Source organism: Dermacentor variabilis, chromosome 1 (assembly GCF_050947875.1).
Source record: "Dermacentor variabilis isolate Ectoservices chromosome 1, ASM5094787v1, whole genome shotgun sequence".
In the NCBI taxonomy this organism is placed as follows: domain Eukaryota; kingdom Metazoa; phylum Arthropoda; class Arachnida; order Ixodida; family Ixodidae; genus Dermacentor; species Dermacentor variabilis.
Genome location: NC_134568.1, coordinates 258,917,615 through 258,936,828, shown reverse-complemented (window position 1 = coordinate 258,936,828; position 19,214 = coordinate 258,917,615). Strand labels below are relative to the sequence as shown.

General features: G+C 41.6%; 1 protein-coding gene and 1 pseudogene across 8 annotated transcripts in view; both read right to left on the bottom strand.

Moving 5' to 3' along the window:
* The window catches only part of LOC142562978 (putative phosphorylase b kinase regulatory subunit beta), an 82,901-nt gene that overhangs the window by 14,275 nt on the left and 49,412 nt on the right, over positions 1 to 19,214 (bottom strand). For all 8 annotated transcript variants that reach the window (XM_075673562.1, XM_075673567.1, XM_075673563.1 and 5 more), the window contains 5 exons: positions 12,659 to 12,749; positions 6,158 to 6,331; positions 2,098 to 2,224; positions 1,957 to 2,014; positions 1,157 to 1,247 (listed from right to left, as the gene is read on the bottom strand). In XM_075673562.1, the coding sequence (XP_075529677.1) occupies positions 1,157 to 1,247; positions 1,957 to 2,014; positions 2,098 to 2,224; positions 6,158 to 6,331; positions 12,659 to 12,749 (541 nt within the window). The remainder of the gene's footprint in view (positions 1 to 1,156; positions 1,248 to 1,956; positions 2,015 to 2,097; positions 2,225 to 6,157; positions 6,332 to 12,658; positions 12,750 to 19,214) is intronic.
* Positions 2,477 to 2,649, bottom strand: LOC142568312 (U2 spliceosomal RNA; annotated as a pseudogene).

Genomic DNA, 19,214 nt, shown 5'->3' with positions numbered 1-19,214 from the left:
CTCGGTAGTTCGGAAAATTCCGCGGCCCCTTCCGAGCAAGAAAAACCGATTGGTGGTTGTACTTATTTGCATGAAAGGTCGACTTTCAGTACAACGAAATTTAGATATAGTGAAGCAAATTGCCGATTTTACCAACTTTGTTATATCAAGGTTTAACTATATTGAAGTTTATTATATGCATATTTAGCTGTATATACACAGAAAAAAAGGGAAACTCCATTGGAGGCAGGACCAATGGCCAAATGTCAGTTTATTAAAGAAACCTTTCCACTTGTGCATCAACCTCCATTTTTTAACATTATTCCCCGATGAAATCAATGTTGAAATCAAAACATATACATAATTTTCTTTTTTTTTTTTAGTGTGACATATATGCATCACATGCACATATGAATGGGTGTCTGTAAAATGTTTGATATAACTGAAAGAGAAAAGCTAAACAATGTTACACAAAACAAAAGCTAAAAACAATGTTAATAAAATTACATGAATTAATACTAAAATTGGATGTGATATGGAAATACACAAAATTGAAACAAGATTATCTATCCCACCTAGCTAGGCTCCTTATTAGCCATGAGCAGTATGGCCTAACAAAACAATAGCCCTCCTCTAACTATATCTGTCAACCACACCCCAATAATGCCAAATTTCGTTGTGTTGCTCCATATTGCATACAAGGTGTAGAATTCATCGCACAAGCTTTAATGTTTTTTTTTTTCTTCCATCACTCATACACTCAGTGGTAAAGCCTGTTGCACAGGCCAAAAAGTTAGAAATAAGAAAGATCTAGTGTTATGTTGGGAGCACAGTTCTAAACATAACATGGGGTCTATTTTAACTGGAAATTAGAGACAAAAAGACTGCATTGTATTTATGAAATAATCCAGAAGGCACATTATACATGATTCCTAATTATTTTTCACTGTTGACTAATCCAACACATCTAAATCAACTTTCAGCTTGACTATGCAGAATTAACAAGATTTATTTGTAATATCAAAGCCTGCGAGACTATGTAAGAAAATTTTCATCACAACTTTTGCACCAATATATATAATTCACTTAGCTCACGCTGCACAAAAGTGCGCTTTTTACAAACGCTTGTATACCAGATGGTTTTGATGCATTGTGTGGCTAAAGGAACCAAACTTGCCTGTTTTCCATTGACCAAAATGGCTGTGATGTAAGGACTGAGACTGTCCACAACCTTCCCCAAAATGCTGGAGCAGCGACGCACTACTGCCCTAGAAGGCATGCATGCATATATTATAATAAATACATAAGGTAAGGTTTCACCAAACAGACAACAAAATGTGAAATGAAAACAAAAAATCAGCAGAACACCATTTTCATTTCTCAAAGTTACACTCTTCTAGACACCAGTGAGTGGACCAACTATGTGACAACTTTTGCTGCAGTCTTAATCAGCAGCCTAGGTTGCCAGTATTTTTTCTTAATGAGTACAATGAACAGCAAGATAGTTTATTGTTAGGCTAGCTAGTACACAGTCATTGAATTGAAAGAAAGGGCACATGAATAGGATGAGGGAGGACGACAGTACAATTCTTTTGCTTTCCTGTCTGCTTGTGTAGAGTTTTCTTATTTAACAAGTATATTGAAAAAAATGCCTATGTATACTACTAAGTTATGTTACATATAATAGTGCATTGGTATATGATAAGGGAATGCAAAACCATAATGCAGGTATGTATGAAGGCAAGACCACAAGGTCATCTTCAAAAGAAGATAAAACCTTACATTAAGTTTTATGCATCCTTCAAAAGTGTCACAAAGTACAACTCCTTGAACTGCCACTGCCAATGACTACTTAAATTAATTCCCAGTCAGCCAGTACTTGTAACACATTACAGGAATTACTGTGCATCACTATAACTAGTGAAACCTCGATATAACAAAGTCGGTAAAATTGGTAATTTAGTGCAATGATCCTACCAGTGTTTGAGTGCACCTGCCTGTCTTGTCAGCTTTTCCAGCCTGTCCTTGAGCATCACTGGGAAAAAAAAAAGAAAGGCTGAATTTTATGCAAGTGGTTGCACCATGCTGACATGTGTGTTACAAGGAAGAGATACGTGCCTCCGTCTATGGTAAAACTTGGGCTCACTCTGCTCCACAATATGCCCAGCAGTTGGCTCTGACCATTCAGTGTGTCCACGCTGACCAAGGCCTCTACGATTTCGTTGTTTGACTTTGAATAGAATGACTGCAACAAAATGTGGAAGCTTTTGTTGCACACCCCTTTGCTTTACAAGTGTCTCAAAGCAACTAAAAGGCTATAAAGATATGTAGTAATCAAGAGACAACATTGTACACAAACTTTGGTGGGTCTCTAACTTTACTTGATGAAATAAAAATAAAATTTATCCGGTGAAATAAGAGGTGGCAACGAATTCAAACTTTTTTACAGCGAAGCTGCATATGGCTAGTTTCCAGCAGATCGATGTCCATAGACCAAAAACTGTGGGCCGATCCTGAAGATAGTGCAATACCGGGCCGACCCGTAGCAGAGGTGAAGCAGGCTTCAAGCATTCTGCCAACTTGCAAAAATAAGTTTGATATCTTAGGTCCAAATACAACCCCTATCAGATATTAAGCTGATAAAAACATATACTACACTTTGATCCATGTCGGCCATGTCTACGTTCGCACCGCCCTCTCTTTGTTGGCGTTCCAAGCACTTGCTGATCTCCTTTCCTTTTGCTCTCTTATGGTGACAGTCCCGTCAAAACGACATGCATGTCTAGTTTCCTTCGGCTCCTCAGGGTGGCGGTCCCATTGTCCACGCGAATGTATATAAAAATCACAATGAATGAGTTCGTACCTATGTTCAAAATTCTGTGTCACCTCTACGACGTACACTAAACACCTTCGCTGGTCATCCACCTTCACAGAATCGAATGGCTTATGATTTTTTTTGTTAATCAATATGGCACACAGTGACTTCTTCAACACGATTTGATAACATATGAAGGCATGCTTCAGTAAATCTGAGTGAAAGCTACATTAGAGAAAAATAAACTTATATATAGTTTAAATAGATAATTTAATTTGGATAGTCACTTGAAAAAAAAAAAAAAAAAAACGGAAGAGCCTAGATGCCTTAGATGACCATTATTGCTTGTTTTCCTAGCTTTTTTTATACAAAAAATGAACAGCCAATTTTTTTTCATCTTCTCATTACCAGATGTCTCACTTGTAATCAATAATACTCACTAATGTATAGACAAATGATAGCTCTTAGCACTTCACAGCAAGCATTTACAGCAATTGTCGAAATTCAAATTATAGCTCAACTGTGCCAACCACAATAAAGGTATGCCAATGAGTTCTTCCCTATAAAGTTTCACTTCATTCCTAATGAACTTGAGAAACTGATGAGGATATGATAAGTACCTTTGACACAGTGACAGTTCATCTAGTGCATGCGAAATTTACTGCAACTGAAAATAGCTAAGCAGAAATGGAACACAACTGATCCTGACAGCAGGCCTGCAAAGGCTAATTTTTGCAGCTCGCCACATTAAAAAGCCAGGAATATTGAATTCCGACGGAAGCAATGAGCTGAAGCTTTCCAGTGGGTGAACGGGAGCACTTGGAACAGCTCTGAAAGTGCTCTTATGAAGTCTCGAGCTGGCATCAGCAGTGCTATCACCAATGGTGTGAGCCCTCCCAGAAGCACTTTAATAGTAGCTCCAAGCAATCTTGTTCGCCCACTGGAAAGTGCTTTAAGCTGGTTTAGGCAACCACTTTACACGGTACTATACCAAAGATAAAGCTTCTTTACATTAATCAAAGAAGCTAACCTGAACTATACCATAAAGCTGGTGGTGCTGATTGTTACTCAGCAAGAAGAAAACTATATTGAAAAAAAAAGTAATGATACTGGAACAATACTGACACCCCTTTCCTCAGGAGAAAATTTTACCTGGTCGTTACCCATACAGCCAATTACCAGTACTCCATTTCTCACAGTAACATATCACAAGGAGCTGTTCATGCAAAATTTGTTGACATCACAGAGTTCCTGGTCTTAGACTACAATATGCATTCAAAAGTTGAATTCATTTCAGTGTCCCATAATTGTGGCTAGGTAAGCAGGACTAATGGGAAATAAAATATAGGAAAAGTTTGGGTCAAAAGTATTTTTCTCAAGGCCTGCACAGCAGTAACTGACAAAAATGAATATCTGAGAAAAGAAAAAGAAGAAAGAAAAGAAACAAAACGACAATAAGCATTTAATATATTAAAATATAACTTTTTATTCAAAGCTCGGCCACGGCAGCAGCATTTCATTGGGGGCGAAATGCAAAAACACCCGTGTACATAGATTTAGGTGCACGTTAAAGGGACCCTGAAACGCTTTTGATGATTTTCTACAAATGTACTGAGTCGTTAGAGTAGGTCCTTCTGATCATTAATTGACACATCTAAGTGCTCCGCGTAAAGCGTGTAATTTATTATAAGGTTTTAAAAATGCACATCGCTGCCAATTGCAGCACACTGCTCGGCGGAATTTTAAGCCGCCCCTACCCACATGACCGAAATCATCTATATGACGTCAGTGGGGCGAGCTATCCGATTGGCTGACCAGGGCGCGTGATCGATAATTTTTCCAACTTTATGGTAAACAAATGATCTTCGTAATAGTTGGAATGTTAGTTAATTTGTTTTATAAAAAGAAAGTAACATAAAGAGAATGCACAAGAACAATTTTTCAGTACACTTAAGCACTTCCGGCACACAGCAAGTGTCGTCTGCTTGTGTTACAACGTACTCCATTTTGACGAGAGCTCCGCGGTCAGAGTCGGTCTCAGTCTTTTCGCGAGCACTATGATTCGATTTTGTTGCCTTGAGGACTGCAAACGTAGGGACTGGCAATATGTCAAGCTGCAACAGCGTGTCCCTCTGCAAGGCAGCGTACAAGCGAACTGGCTGCTGCGCATCGGACTGCCGCTATCCGACCGGCGCCAGGATTTGCACGTTTGTGGCCGTCACTTTACACCGGAAGATTAATAACGCAATAGCGTTTCGCGAGTCCGGTATTAGGGCAAACGCAAGCGCAAGAGGACAGGGTCTGGCCGCTTGACTGTGCCGTAACGGGATAAGCCATGAGATGAGCAGATACAAATGTGAATGGTCTGCATGGTGCAGCCACCTGGTGGCACAGAGCTCAACCATACACAGTAGCAGCAACAAAGTTTATTCTTCTTTGTTGCTGGTGTGTATTTTTTGCAGGAGTGTAATCATCAACACGTTGTTTTTATAAATGTTTAAAATGTTTAACACTTGGTTAGAGCAATATTAGTGCTTTGTTTGGCTGGTTAAGTGCTGCGCCAACAAGTGTCTGGACCGTGTGACCGATCAGGCAGCTCACGTACGTCTACGCTAAAGTTCCTTTATCAGCTTGAGTTTATGCCTCCAGTCATCCGCCGAAATGACCAGCTTGCCTGTGGTTACCGGAATACCAGACACATTCGGCGCTACGACAGAATGCTCGCATTGCACGCTGCTTCGATAGCTGCCGCTTGGGGTCGACGGCCAAGCGGCTAGCGGAGAGGTCTCGCGCGGGCGGAAGCGGGCTCCAAAACAACCGGAAGTGGATGATGTGACGTCGCATCGTGATGCAGAACCAGTGAAGGCGGAGCTAAGCCCCGTTCGCTCGGTGAACGAGTTGAGGAGGAAAAGCATGGCTAGGGAGGAGGGTAACTTCTAATCACTTGTAGCTCCATTAATACGTAACGCTTCACTTAAATTGTGCTGCGAATGTTGTACTTAAGCTGTACCCTACGCGTCTACAAAATTTGTCCGAACCGTTTCAGGGGCTCTTTAAAGAACCCCAGGTGGTCCAAATTACACCGGAGTCTCTTACTATGGGGCGCCTTATAATCATACCGTGGTTTTGGCATGTAAAACCCCAAACAAAAATTAAAACAGGGAAGAAGCAGTTAAAATCTGGTACCTTAGTCTCATGTAAGTTGACACCACTACCAGCTTTAATGGCACCACACAATTCGTGACAAGAGACACAGAAACCATTCATCAGCATGTAGCTAAGGTGACTGATTAAAATCACTAAGCAGGGATGCTTCTTACATAAAATCAAGTAAGCATGAAGAGTATGTTAGCAACTGCTGACCGAATAATCATAGGATGGCTCGCTGTATTTGTGGACCTTGGACACATCAGTTAGGCTCTGGTAGCCAGTGTTGGTATGTTCAAGCTGCTGGAAGGCATCAAACTTGGGAAGGGCATCATGTGGCAGCAGGTGTAGGAAATCCAAGTGCTCAATGCACGATGAAGAAATGAGATTCTGTGTAATAAAGCCAACAAACAAGGTTATGTGCACAGCAACAATTTTTATGTGAAATTTATAATAACAGCTTTGCAATAACAGCTTTATTTTGGTGGCACGTATCTTCATAGGTAACTAAGACAAAAAAAAAAAAAAATTCAGGTGTAGGGCAGGGCTCATGTAGAACTCAAACAGAAAAAGAACTGCTCTCAAATCTGCTCTGCAGTACTGAAAGTTCAAAGAAGGCCATGGCAAGAGGACTAGAGAACTCTGGTGAAGAAAATGGTGACTTTGAAACTTTTCAGAAAGGTGACACATAATGCTAACTAACCATTTTACATTACATTTCCGCTTTCCATTTTTACAAATTATAGATCACAGATATCAAATATGTGGCCCATGCCGGCAAGTCACATATGGTCTGTAAACATGTGTGTAGTGCTTTCATGTAGCCCAGCTTGCATAGCCGTCCTAATTATTGAGCTCTCATTCCTCAACTGCCTCAGCCTTATAAAACTTCCTCCAATGCACTCTCCCTGACACACATCACACTGCGCCTTGTGGGGTGCTACATACTAGGCAGCCAGTCAGACACCAGCCACAAGTCCAAGGTACCCCTAACAGATTAGCTTTGTAGCGGCATTTATCACACTCTGGGAAAGTGTACATTAGCCCTTAAGGAAGAGTTAGCTTTTCCAATCTTAAAAGGGACTTGCTTATTAAAACATGGCAAAATTTCAATCTAAATTTTTGTTCCCTTATGCTCAAATTTTTGGAACCGAGAAAGACCCTTTACCTCAAACACTACTAAACAGGTCTGTCACCGCTAACAAAGTAGCTCAATCTCTACATATTTCTACTTTCTAAACAGCCTCTCACTAGGTTTGGGTGTCGCAAACAATCGCAGTGCATAGTTCATGCAGTACTGATTATGTCTGCAAAGCGTCAGTACATCATTGTAGGGCATGAAAACTGCTGAAAATGGAAACAAAAACTCCTGCACCCTTCTCGGGGAGTCATTCTACATGCCAGTAATGTTTGTCGCATGTGTAGCACTTCACTTCACATCACATGTGTCACCTGCATTGCACAAATAGCCAGCAGCATGAAAAACTTGGAGGTTTCTGTGAAATGCAGAGCATGCAAAACAGTTTCTGGAATTGTTCCATGCAGTAAAAAAAGGGAGAAGGAAAAGAATAAAGTAGACAGGGTCCTGACGTAAACATCACATGGGTCCTCGGCTCTGATATGGGAGAAAGCAGGGAAGGAAAGTTATTTGCAGCTGCAAGTCAAGGTAGTGAGAAAGAGCCTCTGATACAGGGAGGTAGGGTACCTTGCCTTCTTACACTGACATCATAGAAACGAGTAAAAAGGCAAATAAAAAAATTTCTTTTACCTATAATGCAAAGCAGTAATGAGACAGCGGGCACAATATTTTGTGGTGTAAATCTTGTACTGTTCAGTGCAGTATCATTTGTTATAAACATTCACAGATGTAGGCAAGCATTCTCCTTTTGAGAAGAAACTTTAGTCATGCTGTCTCTAGTCTGAATAACCTTCCATTTGTGTAGATGGTGCTTTCCAATGTTGGAGAAACGAAAGACATGACAGTTTCTTCTTCCACTTTCCTATCCTGCCCTTCACTTTTTGCCAACTGGCTTTGTTTATGTTTTTTTCACCTCGGCACTGGTTTACAGATAAACTGCAGAGCGTGACATCAACCAATTATATTAGTGATTGCTCAAGAGGCCAGGCACAGCATCATTCCACGTGCAGTATGAGAGGTACAATCTTCGACTGGCATTCTATGGGCCCAGAGTTTAAATCCTTGGCAGGGCATTGTGACATTTCTTTCTTTATTTCTTTATAAAGTTCTGGCAAAGTAACTGGCCACTCGCGGCACTTTTTTCGTATTTGCTGGCTTCTCTCAAGCTTGGCAAAACACTTTTATATACCATGCATTGATCAACACAAATATGGATTGAAAATTTTTCATGTGGCTCTACATTTTCTCATTGACAGTTTTAATGTAAAATGTAGTTATAATGTTTGAGAACTTGATTAATTAATTAAGACTAATTGTGTAATTAGGCAGAACACAGAAAAATAGTCTGAGTATCTCCAAGCGACGGCCAAAAACATTACCCTGGTTCTATGCAGCTACCTGGCATTTGTATATCTTTAAAGTTTGGCTCAAGTTATGCGAGACAACTGGTATAGCGAGGGTATACTGGGTGTCCCAGTTAACTTGGACCAAGATTTTTAAAAAACCCAAGAGCACTAGAGAGTATGTACCGATTGCACAGTAGCAGTAGTCATGTGAACTTACAGCCAGTATCCTTTTCATCACGAAGCATTAATTAATTAATTGCTTTTAATGAATGAACTTTTTAATTATTGCTTGAACTGGAAACAGGTCAAGTACAAAGTTGTAGAGCACCTTAAACAACCTCTGAATCAAGCATTTATTTCGCGCTGAAGCATGCCTGGTTGTTTTCTTCAAAAAAAAAAAAAAAAAGCCTGCGAAATACGCTAAATATGAAGTAGATGCGTGCTCATGCACCACTACTCAAGTGCCTCCAAACAACCTTTGAAAGAAATACAGCTGCATTCATTTATCACCGCATCGTACAGGGCTTCGCCATGTAGGATGGCTTGAGAGGTTAAGAGCATGAGGCACTCGGGATAGCTTCAACTTCGCGTACCATGGAAAAAAAGCCACAAAAGAAATTCAACCAATGTTTAAAAACAAAAAAACACTGTGCAAAAGAGCACGAAAAAAGAAAAAAGGCAGCTATCAAAAGAACAGAAAAGAACTACTCAGGAGTTTATTTCTATAAAAAATAAACCAAAAGCATGTAAGGCATCTCAGCCACCCACAAACAAACATCCAAAGGTGCAACTGGTTTAGCCATTTACCCTTCCTGTCTCTTGAACTCTGGAAAAAAGGCAAAACAAAGCAGTCTTTTACCCATTTCTATCTTTGTTGCAAGCTTTTTTTTTATGTAAAGACAGGGTGACATCATGAAGATGCGTTAAACAGTCACATTTTACACCAGTTGTGAGCAGTGATTTTCCACTGCTACTTATAGCATGTGCTCAAACAGGTCCCTGTCTGAAGCAATACAGCACTTGCTTCTTTACAACACTTGTGCTATTGCAGCTTTGACCAACGACTTTAGAAACTTGCAGCCGACTCTGCTTATTTTTGCCTTTAGGGCGTCTGGTGTGGTAGTTTCGCTGCTATACATGCAATCTTTCACGTAGCCCCCCCAAGAAGTTCAGCGGTGTCGTGTCCGGCGACCTTGCAGGCTAGGGTGCAGGTCTGTGCCGGCCAATCTACTGTCTAGGAAAAAGCTCGTCGAACCACGCTCGAGACTGACTACTACTAAGCGCAGGAGTACTGTTGTGTTTAAATCAGATGTTCTGAAGGTGTGCAAGTGGAACGTTGCAAATGACGTCGTTCACGGGGCCCTTGAGGATGTCGTTGACATAGCACTGCGTCGTTAGTGTGTTTAAAAAAAAAAAAAGATGGGTATGATCATGTTGCCATCAAAAATACCACACCACACATGAAACGACCACTGGTATTGGTGTCGTGTTTGTGTCAGCCAGTGGGGGTTCCGATCACTCCAGTAGTGTTCATTGAGAAGATTAACTTGTGCGTTCCTGAAGAAATTAGCATCATCCGCCCAAAGCACGCGAGTGAGAAAGTCCGGTTCTTCTTCACATTTCGTGAAAATCCAATTGGCAAAGTTAAGTCTGTTTTCAAAATCTCAGTCTTCAAGTTTCTGATGAAGATGTACATGGTATGAGTGCATATGAGCCCCCCCTTTTTTTGAAAGCCTCCACACTGATGACTTTCAGGTTCCGGCCTCCACACTGGCGTCGCGCACACTACTGTGAGGGTAAAGAGTAAAGTCGTGAATCCGTGGCTATTCGCTTGGGAGTGCTTGAGTAGCAGAGCGTGAGCATGTACCTATTTCGTATTTTGGATGTTTCTCATGCTTTTATTCTTTCTCAGAAAAACCAACGAGGAAAATCTGAGCATGAAACAAATGCTTGATTCGGAGGTTATTTGAGGTGCCCTACAACATTGTAATTGATATGTTCGCGATTCAAGCAATAGTTCAAAAGTGCACTAATGAAAAGCAATTAATTAATACTTCATGATGAAAGAACTACGGGCTGCAAATACACACAGCAATGGTTACTATGCAGTCGGTACGATTTCTCTAGAGCTCCTGAGTTTCTTTTAAATCTTGGTCCAAGTTAACTGGTACACCCAGTATATTACACAACTGAGGTGTGATATTAAATGAGCAAGCACAGCATTATGAAGTGCAATTTCGGGAAACAACTCCATGCACTTATCTTGCAGTGAGTGAACCATTTCATTCGTTTCTTTTACCACTTTGAGTACAGCATTGTTTTTTGAAAAATATAGCATGAGGTTATCAGCTCATAACGACACTTTGTGAACGCTACAAGTGTACTAGCTCAGTAAGAAGCGCAAAAGGCAAGTATATGCTGGCAGGTGTTTTCAGACATAACTCTTTGAGGGTCAATTACGTAAATATACGGCGCTGCGAACAAGTCCAAAATGGCCGATGCCGTATATTTACGGCGCTGTCTGTACGTTTAAAAAGCGCGCCAATTTCCTAACTTTCTTTTTTTGTCATGTGCTGCCACTATGTGTGGGAATACAGGGAATTTTTTCGCATGCCTCGCTCTTTCGGTTTTCGTTGCATGGTTTGTTTTAGAGCTAGTTTGCTCCAGCGCGTCTATATACTGCCGCCAGCACATTAGCGCGTGCATGCGGCCGGCGATTTGGGTTTTGTTCCGCGGGCGGTTTCGGCTTCTTGTGCTTGCAAAACTGATGGCTATCTCGTTACTAATTGCTCAAAGGGTGACTGCTTGTTTCTCGCTCGTTTAGTGGTCACAGGGGTGCGCATAGGAAGGATGCTGCCGCGAATGCGTTTCTGATTCTTTTCTTTTTTTTGGAGACTCGCGAAAACTGATTGCCTCTGGTTGGCGATAAGATGAAGATTAGCGGAAGTTTGTCACACGTTTTCCTTTTTTGACGGGCACACAACAACACAGTTTTCCTGAGTACACGCACCTACTCAGTTTGATTACGCTATGGACGTACATATTAGTGTAAGAGCAGGAAAATTTGAGACTTGCGAAATATTCTCGTGTGTGCATTTTCAAAGCCTTGAACTATGTGTATAACGATGCATCAAATTTTTTATTCTTATAAGTTTATTTCCTTTTTTATTGTTGTTATTCATGAATGAAGAGTACATATATACCAACGCAAAATATTTTTTTCTCACTTTACGGTAACCCTAGAAGAACTATGGTACATTTTTTTCGAAATAGGTCCCTAAGAAGAATTGGAATCTGAAATTTAAAAAATCGACCCTGGGTGGTCGCATACGGCGAAAAAAATCGACCCTCAAAGGGTTAATGATGACACCCTCTGGTATCTTGCTTCAAACTACTGAACAAAGTCTTTTGTCATTCTTCAACTGTACAGCGTTCCATTGACACGTGCTCTTCTGCCATTTTTCCAGCTATCTCGCTAGCAAAAGTAATAGCAAATTTGTAGACTGCAATGCATAGTTGTATGCACACCTACAAAAGTCTGTAGGAGTTGTGCCTAGCTAGGTGGACAAAGTGAAAGCATCTATCAGTCACTCCGAAGCATGATATATAATGACGTCACCATTACACCCAGGACTACACTCCTGTATATCCTCATAGGGAGCAAGTACTGCTGAGCACAAGTATGCCAGAACAAAAAACAAAGGCCATACATTAAAGGGTAAAATTGTCATCTGTGGGTTTCCTTTGTAGCTTCGTGCTACTCAGGTGGATGACAATTTTTATCTTTCGTACATGGCCTTTGTTTGGTCAAGTCATGCACTAGTCATGGTACATGGCCTTGCCATTAAGTACAGTCGACGAAAAAAGTTTACGGACCACAGCCATCTCAGAAAATTCAAAATATATGAGCAGCCTTTAAGAGCAGCCAGTAAAATTGGGCATCACAATGTTGTTCGCATATGCCACAAAAGGCTGGAAATGGGAATAACAGTCTGTGTTTTGAGACTGAGGAGATATTCAGCTTTTTGTGAGATCTCTTGGTCCGTAAACTTTTTTGGTCGACTGTACATATGACCAACTAGGCATGCAGTACAACTAGGTACACCATCGCACAACCAGGCACATGGCTAGGCAGAGAATAGATGTAACAATGATTTAAAGAGACTTTCTTCCCCTTCACCATTATTTTAATCAGCCTCTAAATAAAAACACAAAAGTGGTAAATCAACTCACTTGTAGCCTTCCCAAACGCACTTTCAGCCCATCACAGTGGCCCTTTTTCAGCATCGCTAGGAGGTCTAGCAGTTCCTTGAAGTGGGCATCTCTAGACCAGAAAATAGAAATTAAATGTTAATCCCAACTCCTCATTAGACTGAAAGATTGAAATAAAACAATTTCTGTTTAAAGAGATGCTAAGTCTTCGTTTTTTCTTTATTAGATAGTTGCCAACTCCTTAAAAATTATATGGTGCTTCAATTTTCAGAGTTCACACTAAATTATAATTTATATCACCTTTTAATGTACCCAGTTAAAGACATCTGCCAAGTGCAACATGGTTTTGTGGCATAGGGTATGCTGCAAGAACTCCCCCATACATCATAAAATGCAAAACTTGTAGACTCAATGGTATCACAAACTGCTGATGCACATTTCTGCTAGCCCGGTCCAGTGCTTTTAAAGCTGTACGATGGCCATGTCTCGGAAAGCTGAGCACACAGCGCGTGCCCCATCTTTTCCTCCACCCTGTGCTCCTCTGCATTTGGCATGGTACAAGCCCCGTCTCCTCTGCTATCACTCTGCTCGGGAGACTGCTGCTGTCAAGTGGAGCAGAAGGGAGCTCCACATTGAGGTGTTTCCAGCAAGGTACACATAGTGCATTTGCTTTTTCTGGCAAATAGAGAAATCCCATGAAATATGAAAAATAACATGTGATTGAGTACCCACGCTCACAGAACAGAAGTGCTATCAAGCAGTGTTCGAAGGAAAGCAAGCTCTTCCTCTGTTACTGGGACAGGGTGTCTACCAAGTTGACATTTTCAAGTTCCCTGAGTTTTCCAAGTTTTCCCTGAGCGACACAGAACTTTATTTTATGTCAAGACAGGATGGGACACCACGTCGCCCAATGCTGTCACTCACTCTCAAGTAAGCATTAAAAAAGAAATCCAACTTAATCTAATTTGAGTAGTAAGGAGTATTGTTTATTTTATTCAAAATAGAAGACCGAAGGTAGGGGATAGTAAATAAGTTATCCACGAAAAAGAAAAATTATAAAGCCCATTGTAAATCGAGTGCCTCCATTTCAATCATTTTGTGTTTCACTACTTTCAAGAGTTCATTTTGATTTGGATGAGGGTCACCTGCATCTTTGCATCAGCCAACACTTTGCTTTTTGAGCTCAAGCTTCTTCAAAGAAGAGGTGGCACAGTTCTTTTCCCGATCATTCCTCAATGCGACGGTCATTTCTGTTCTTGTCCTTGTTCCGCTGCGCGTTCTCCCCACGGACCATTTGAAGCATTCTCTTGGCCAGTTGTACAGTCAACGTCCGACCTTTCGTACTACGTAGGGGCCACGAAAACGTCCAAAAAATCAAATCGGACAGTCCGAAAAAGAATGCATGTATTTTACTGCCCTTAAGGGCTCAAATCCTCACAGGCAAGTCCAAAAAGCTCTGAAGGCCTGCAAGTACACTTATTAGGCATATCGGTTCTCGTACTGTGACAGGAGACGGCGGGTGCACGCGTGTATAATTATGGAATACGTGTGTCCCATGAAAATTGCTTGCGCCCCACGCTTGTTAAGCTTCACCGAAATACTTCTTGTATGCTTCACCGCGTAACATGGCTGTTCCCGAAAGCTGCCTTTCGGGAACCGGCATTATGCAACGCGTCATGCTACGCTTCGAAGCCAATCGCGAGCATTACAGAGGCGGAGTCGGTGCCATTACTGACAGCGGCGAATTCTTTTAATGAGAAACACCGCACCGAACGGCAAGAACCTTAATAGCGAACGTCGAAGCAGCTAAGCCTGGCGTTGCCGCAGTGGTTGCTACGGCTGCCAGCGGATCTGCGTGTGAGAGCGCTGGTTCGAGGCGGCGAGATAATCAAAACGGCGGTGTTGGCTTTGATTAATGCCGCTTCGAACCTGCGGTCCGATTTTTCGGACTTATTGCCGCGACCGCAGGTTCGAAGCGGCAATAAGTCCGAAAAATCGGACAGCAAAGGCTTCTTGCATCTGCAATTACAGACGTTCTTATACATTGATTCTATGGGGCACGTGATACGCATTATCGTACGCATTATCGTAAATCGTACGCATTATCGGGCATTTCACAAATATCGGGCGTTCGGAAAATCAGTCGTTGACTGTGCACCGGCAACTGCTCCAGCCGACGACACGGTGTCAAAGAGAATTCGTTAGGATTCCTCTCTTTTACTCGAGCCAGCAGTAGGGCGACTTTCGTTCCCTTTCAATAAAATGACAGCCAATTTTCCCTCATTGAAGCACTAATTCCCTGAGTTTTCCCCGAGTTTTTAGCCCCCCCAGACTAATCAAAATCCCTGAGAATTCCCGGTTTTCCCGGTTGGTAGACACCCTGTGGGCTGAGTGGCAGTGATGACAGAACACATGTTCTTTCCCTGGCGTGCAAACAGCTCCCGGCTATTATTGTGTATCAAGATCAAGGATATGCACTGCCCCGAATGGCAAGCCTGAGATGAACGGCTTATTTGCCAACCGAGACTGTTGGATGGCGCTGCTTTTTCATGTGGGTGGTTGAGCAGTCGCATGGTATTTTTCTTATTTTGTGGGCTTTCTCAGTTTGCCGTAAAAAGTATAAATGCGATGTGTACCTTGCAGAAAACACCTCATTTTGGCTTCTCTAACGATTCTCTACAATCCCCTAATTGACACTTGACAATTAGAAGAACAATGAAAAAGTCGAATAATTACTTTTAATTAAATAATTGAGTGTCAGGGATTAAAAATTACTGTCAGTTTCTGAACAAGACTCTAACCAACACACATTTGGCCTTATTTGCATACAATAATCAGTGTTTTCTTAAATCTTGGTGCATGATAGTTGGGACACCATGAATATTATATATACAGAACAACTTCTAACCTAATAAAATAAACACACATTTAGCATGAATCCGTGTCATCTCTAGCAATGGAATTCATACCGACTAGCTCTGTAAATATTTTTTAGTTATTTTTTTTTTTGAATTATGTAAGCTGACAGCTCGTCACACACTGCCCAACGAGTTCGTAAACAAACAGGTAAATTTCATAAAGATATACTGGAAAGCAGCAAGGAAAAAAAAATGGCATGGGGTGTGTTTGCTCTTCATCAGCCTACTGTGATGTATGAAATTAGACATTCTAGTGGTTTTGTAAGCGAAGCATTATTTGTATGATACAGTATGCACTGATGGGTTGTTTCGTGGATGAGAGCAGAGATTTGCATTGCTGCGAGAAAACAAATTTGGTGGCAAAATATAACATTATAGACGCTATACTCTTGATTAGCACTATTGTTGTGATGAATACGTCAGAAAAAATTCCAGAAGTTTTTACAAAAGACATAGCATGGGGCCAGCTGCATACCGAGAGCTAAAGACAAGAGAAGCAACAAAGCAATCTTGGAGAAAGAGGAAGAAGGAATTCTTTTTGGTTACTCAAGGTTCTAAAGCCTACACAAAGCAAAAATTAACATAAATAGAGGTTTACTAAGGGATCTAGCTTAGACACTGCAGGTACAAATTAGTAAATCAAGGAAGTTGCCATCACACTTTAAAGAAAGACCTTAGACCGCGTTAGACCGCGTTAGACCTTAAAGAAACTTGTACTAACACAAGCTGCAAAAAATACCCTGCATTTATTACAGCAAGGTTTCAAGTTTTTCAATGGTTGTGATATTTTTTGAAGGTTTTCTCCAATTCAAATGTATTTCTATACAGGCTGTCCCAGCTAACATTAGCCAAGCTCTTAAAAATAAAATATAGAATATATAAGGACGGACAGGCCGCCATTGGAATCTGAACCTGGCAACGTTTAACGCTAGAACGTTATCTGGTGAGGCGAGTCTAGCAGTGCTATTGGAGGAATTAGAGGGCAGTAAATGGGATATAATAGGGCTAAGTGAAGTTAGGAGGACAAAAGAAGATTATACAGTGCTAAAAAGCGGGCCCGTCCTGTGCTATCGGGTGTTAGCGGAGCGACGAGAACTACGAGTCGGATTCCTGATTAATAAGAATATAGCTGGTAACATACAGGAATTCTATAGCACTGATGAGAGTGTGGCAGGTCTTGTTGTGAAACTTAATGAGAGGTATAAATTGAAGGTCGTACAGGTCTACGCCCCTACATCCAGTCACGATGACGAGGAAGTCAAAAGCTTCTTTGAAGACGTGGAATCGGCGATGGCTAAAGTCAAAACAAAATACACTATACTGCTGGGCGACTTGAATGCCAAGGTAGGCAAGAAGCAGGCTGGAGACAAGTCAGTGGGGGGATATGGCATAGGGTCTAGGAATAGCAGGGGAGAGTTATTGGTAGACTTTGCAGAACAGAATAATAAGCGGATAATGAATACCTTCTTCCGCAAGCGGGATAGCCGAAATTGGACGTGGAGGAACCAGAATGGCGAGACTAGAAATGAAATAGACCTTATACTCTGCACTAACCCTGGCACCATACAAGATGTGGACGTGCTCGGCAAGGTGCGCTGCAGTGACCACAGGATGGTAAGAACTCGAATTAGCCTAGCCCTGAGGAGGGAACGGAAGAAACTGGTACATAAGAAGCCGATCAATGAGTTAGCGGTAAGAGGGAAAATAGACGAATTCCAGATCAAGCTACAGAACAGGTATTCGCCTTTAACTCCGGAAGAAGACCTTAGTGTTGAAGCAATGTATGACAGTCTTGTGGGCATCATTAAGGAGTGTGCAATAGAAGTCGGCGGTAACTCCGTTAGACAGGATACCAGTAAGCTATCGCAGGAGACGAAAGATCTGATCAAGAAACGCCAATGTATGAAAGCCTCTAACCCTACAGCTAGAATAGAACTGGCAGAACTTTCGAAGTTAATCAACAAGCGTAAGACACCTGACACAAGGAAGTATAATATGGATAGAACTGAACATGCTCTCAGGAACGGAGGAAGCCTAAAAGCAGTGAAGAAGAAACTAGGAATTGGCAACAATCAGATGTAAGCGTTAAGAGACCAAAGCTGGCAATATCATTACTAATATCGATGAGATCGTTCAAGTGGCTGAGGAGTTCTATAGAGATTTATACAGTACCAGTGGCACCCACAACGATAATGGAAGAGAGAATAGTCTAGAGGAATTCAAAATCCCACAGGTAACGCCGGAAGAAGTAAAGAAAGCCTTGGGAGCTATGCAAAGGGGGAAGGCAGCTGGGGAGGCTCAGGTAACAGCAGATTTGTTGAAGGATGGTGGGCAGATTGTTCTAGAGAAACTGGCCACCCTGCATACGCAATGCCTCACTACTTCGATAGTACCGGAATCTTGGAAAAACGCTAACATAATCCTAATCCATAAGAAAGGGGACGCCAGATACTTGAAAAATTATAGACTGAACAGCTTACTGTCCGTTGCCTACAAAGTATTTACTAAGGTAATCGCAAATAGAATCAGGAACACCTTAGACTTCTGTCAACCAAAGGACCAGGCAGGATTCTGTAAAGGCTACTCAACAATAGACCATATTCACACTATCAATAAGGTGATAGAGAAATGTGCGGAATATAACCAACCCTTATATATATAGCTTTCATTGATTATGAGAAAGCGTTTGATTCCGTCGAAACCTCAGCAGGCATTACGGAATCAGGGTGTAGATGAGCCGTATGTAAAAATACTGAAAGATATCTATAGCGGCTCCACAGCCACCATAGTCCTCCATAAAGAAAGCAACAAAATCCCAATAAAGAAAGGCATCAGGCAGGGAGATACAATCTCTCCAATGCTATTCACAGCGTGTTTACAGGAGGTATTCAGAGACCTGGATTGGGAAGAATTGGGGTAACAGTTAATGGAGAATACCTTAGTAACTTGCGATTCGCTGAAGATATTGCTTTGCTTAGTAACTCAGGGTACCAACTGCAATGCATGCTCACTGAGCTGGAGAGGCAAAGCAGAAGGGTGGGTCTAAAAATTAATCTGCAGAAAACTAAAGTAATGTTTAACAGTTTCGGAAGAGAACAGCAGTTTACGATAGGTAGCGAGGCACTGGAAGTGGTAAGGGAATACATATACTTAGGGCAGGTAGTGACGGCGGATCCGGATCATGATACTGAAATAATCAGAAGAATAAGAATGGGCTGGGGTGTGCTTGGCATGTATTCTCAGATCGTGAACAGCAGGTTGCCATTATCCCTCAAGAGAAAAGTGTATAACAGCTGTGTCTTACCAGTACTCAAGTACGGGGCAGAAACCTGGAGGCTTACGAAAAGGGTTCTACTTAAATTGAGGACGACGCAACGAGCTATGGAAAGAAGAATGATGGGTGTAACATTAAGGGATAAGAAAAGAGCAGATAGGGGTGAGGGAACAAACACGAGTTAATGAGATCTTAGTTGAAATCAAGAAAAAGAAATGGGCATGCGCAGGACATGTAATGAGGAGGGATGATAACCGATGGTCATTAAGGGTTACGGACTGGATTCCAAGGGAAGGGAAGCGTAGCAGGGCGCGGCAGAAAGTTAGGTGGGCGGATCAGATTAAGTTTGCAGGGACGACATGGCTACAATTAGTACATAACCGGG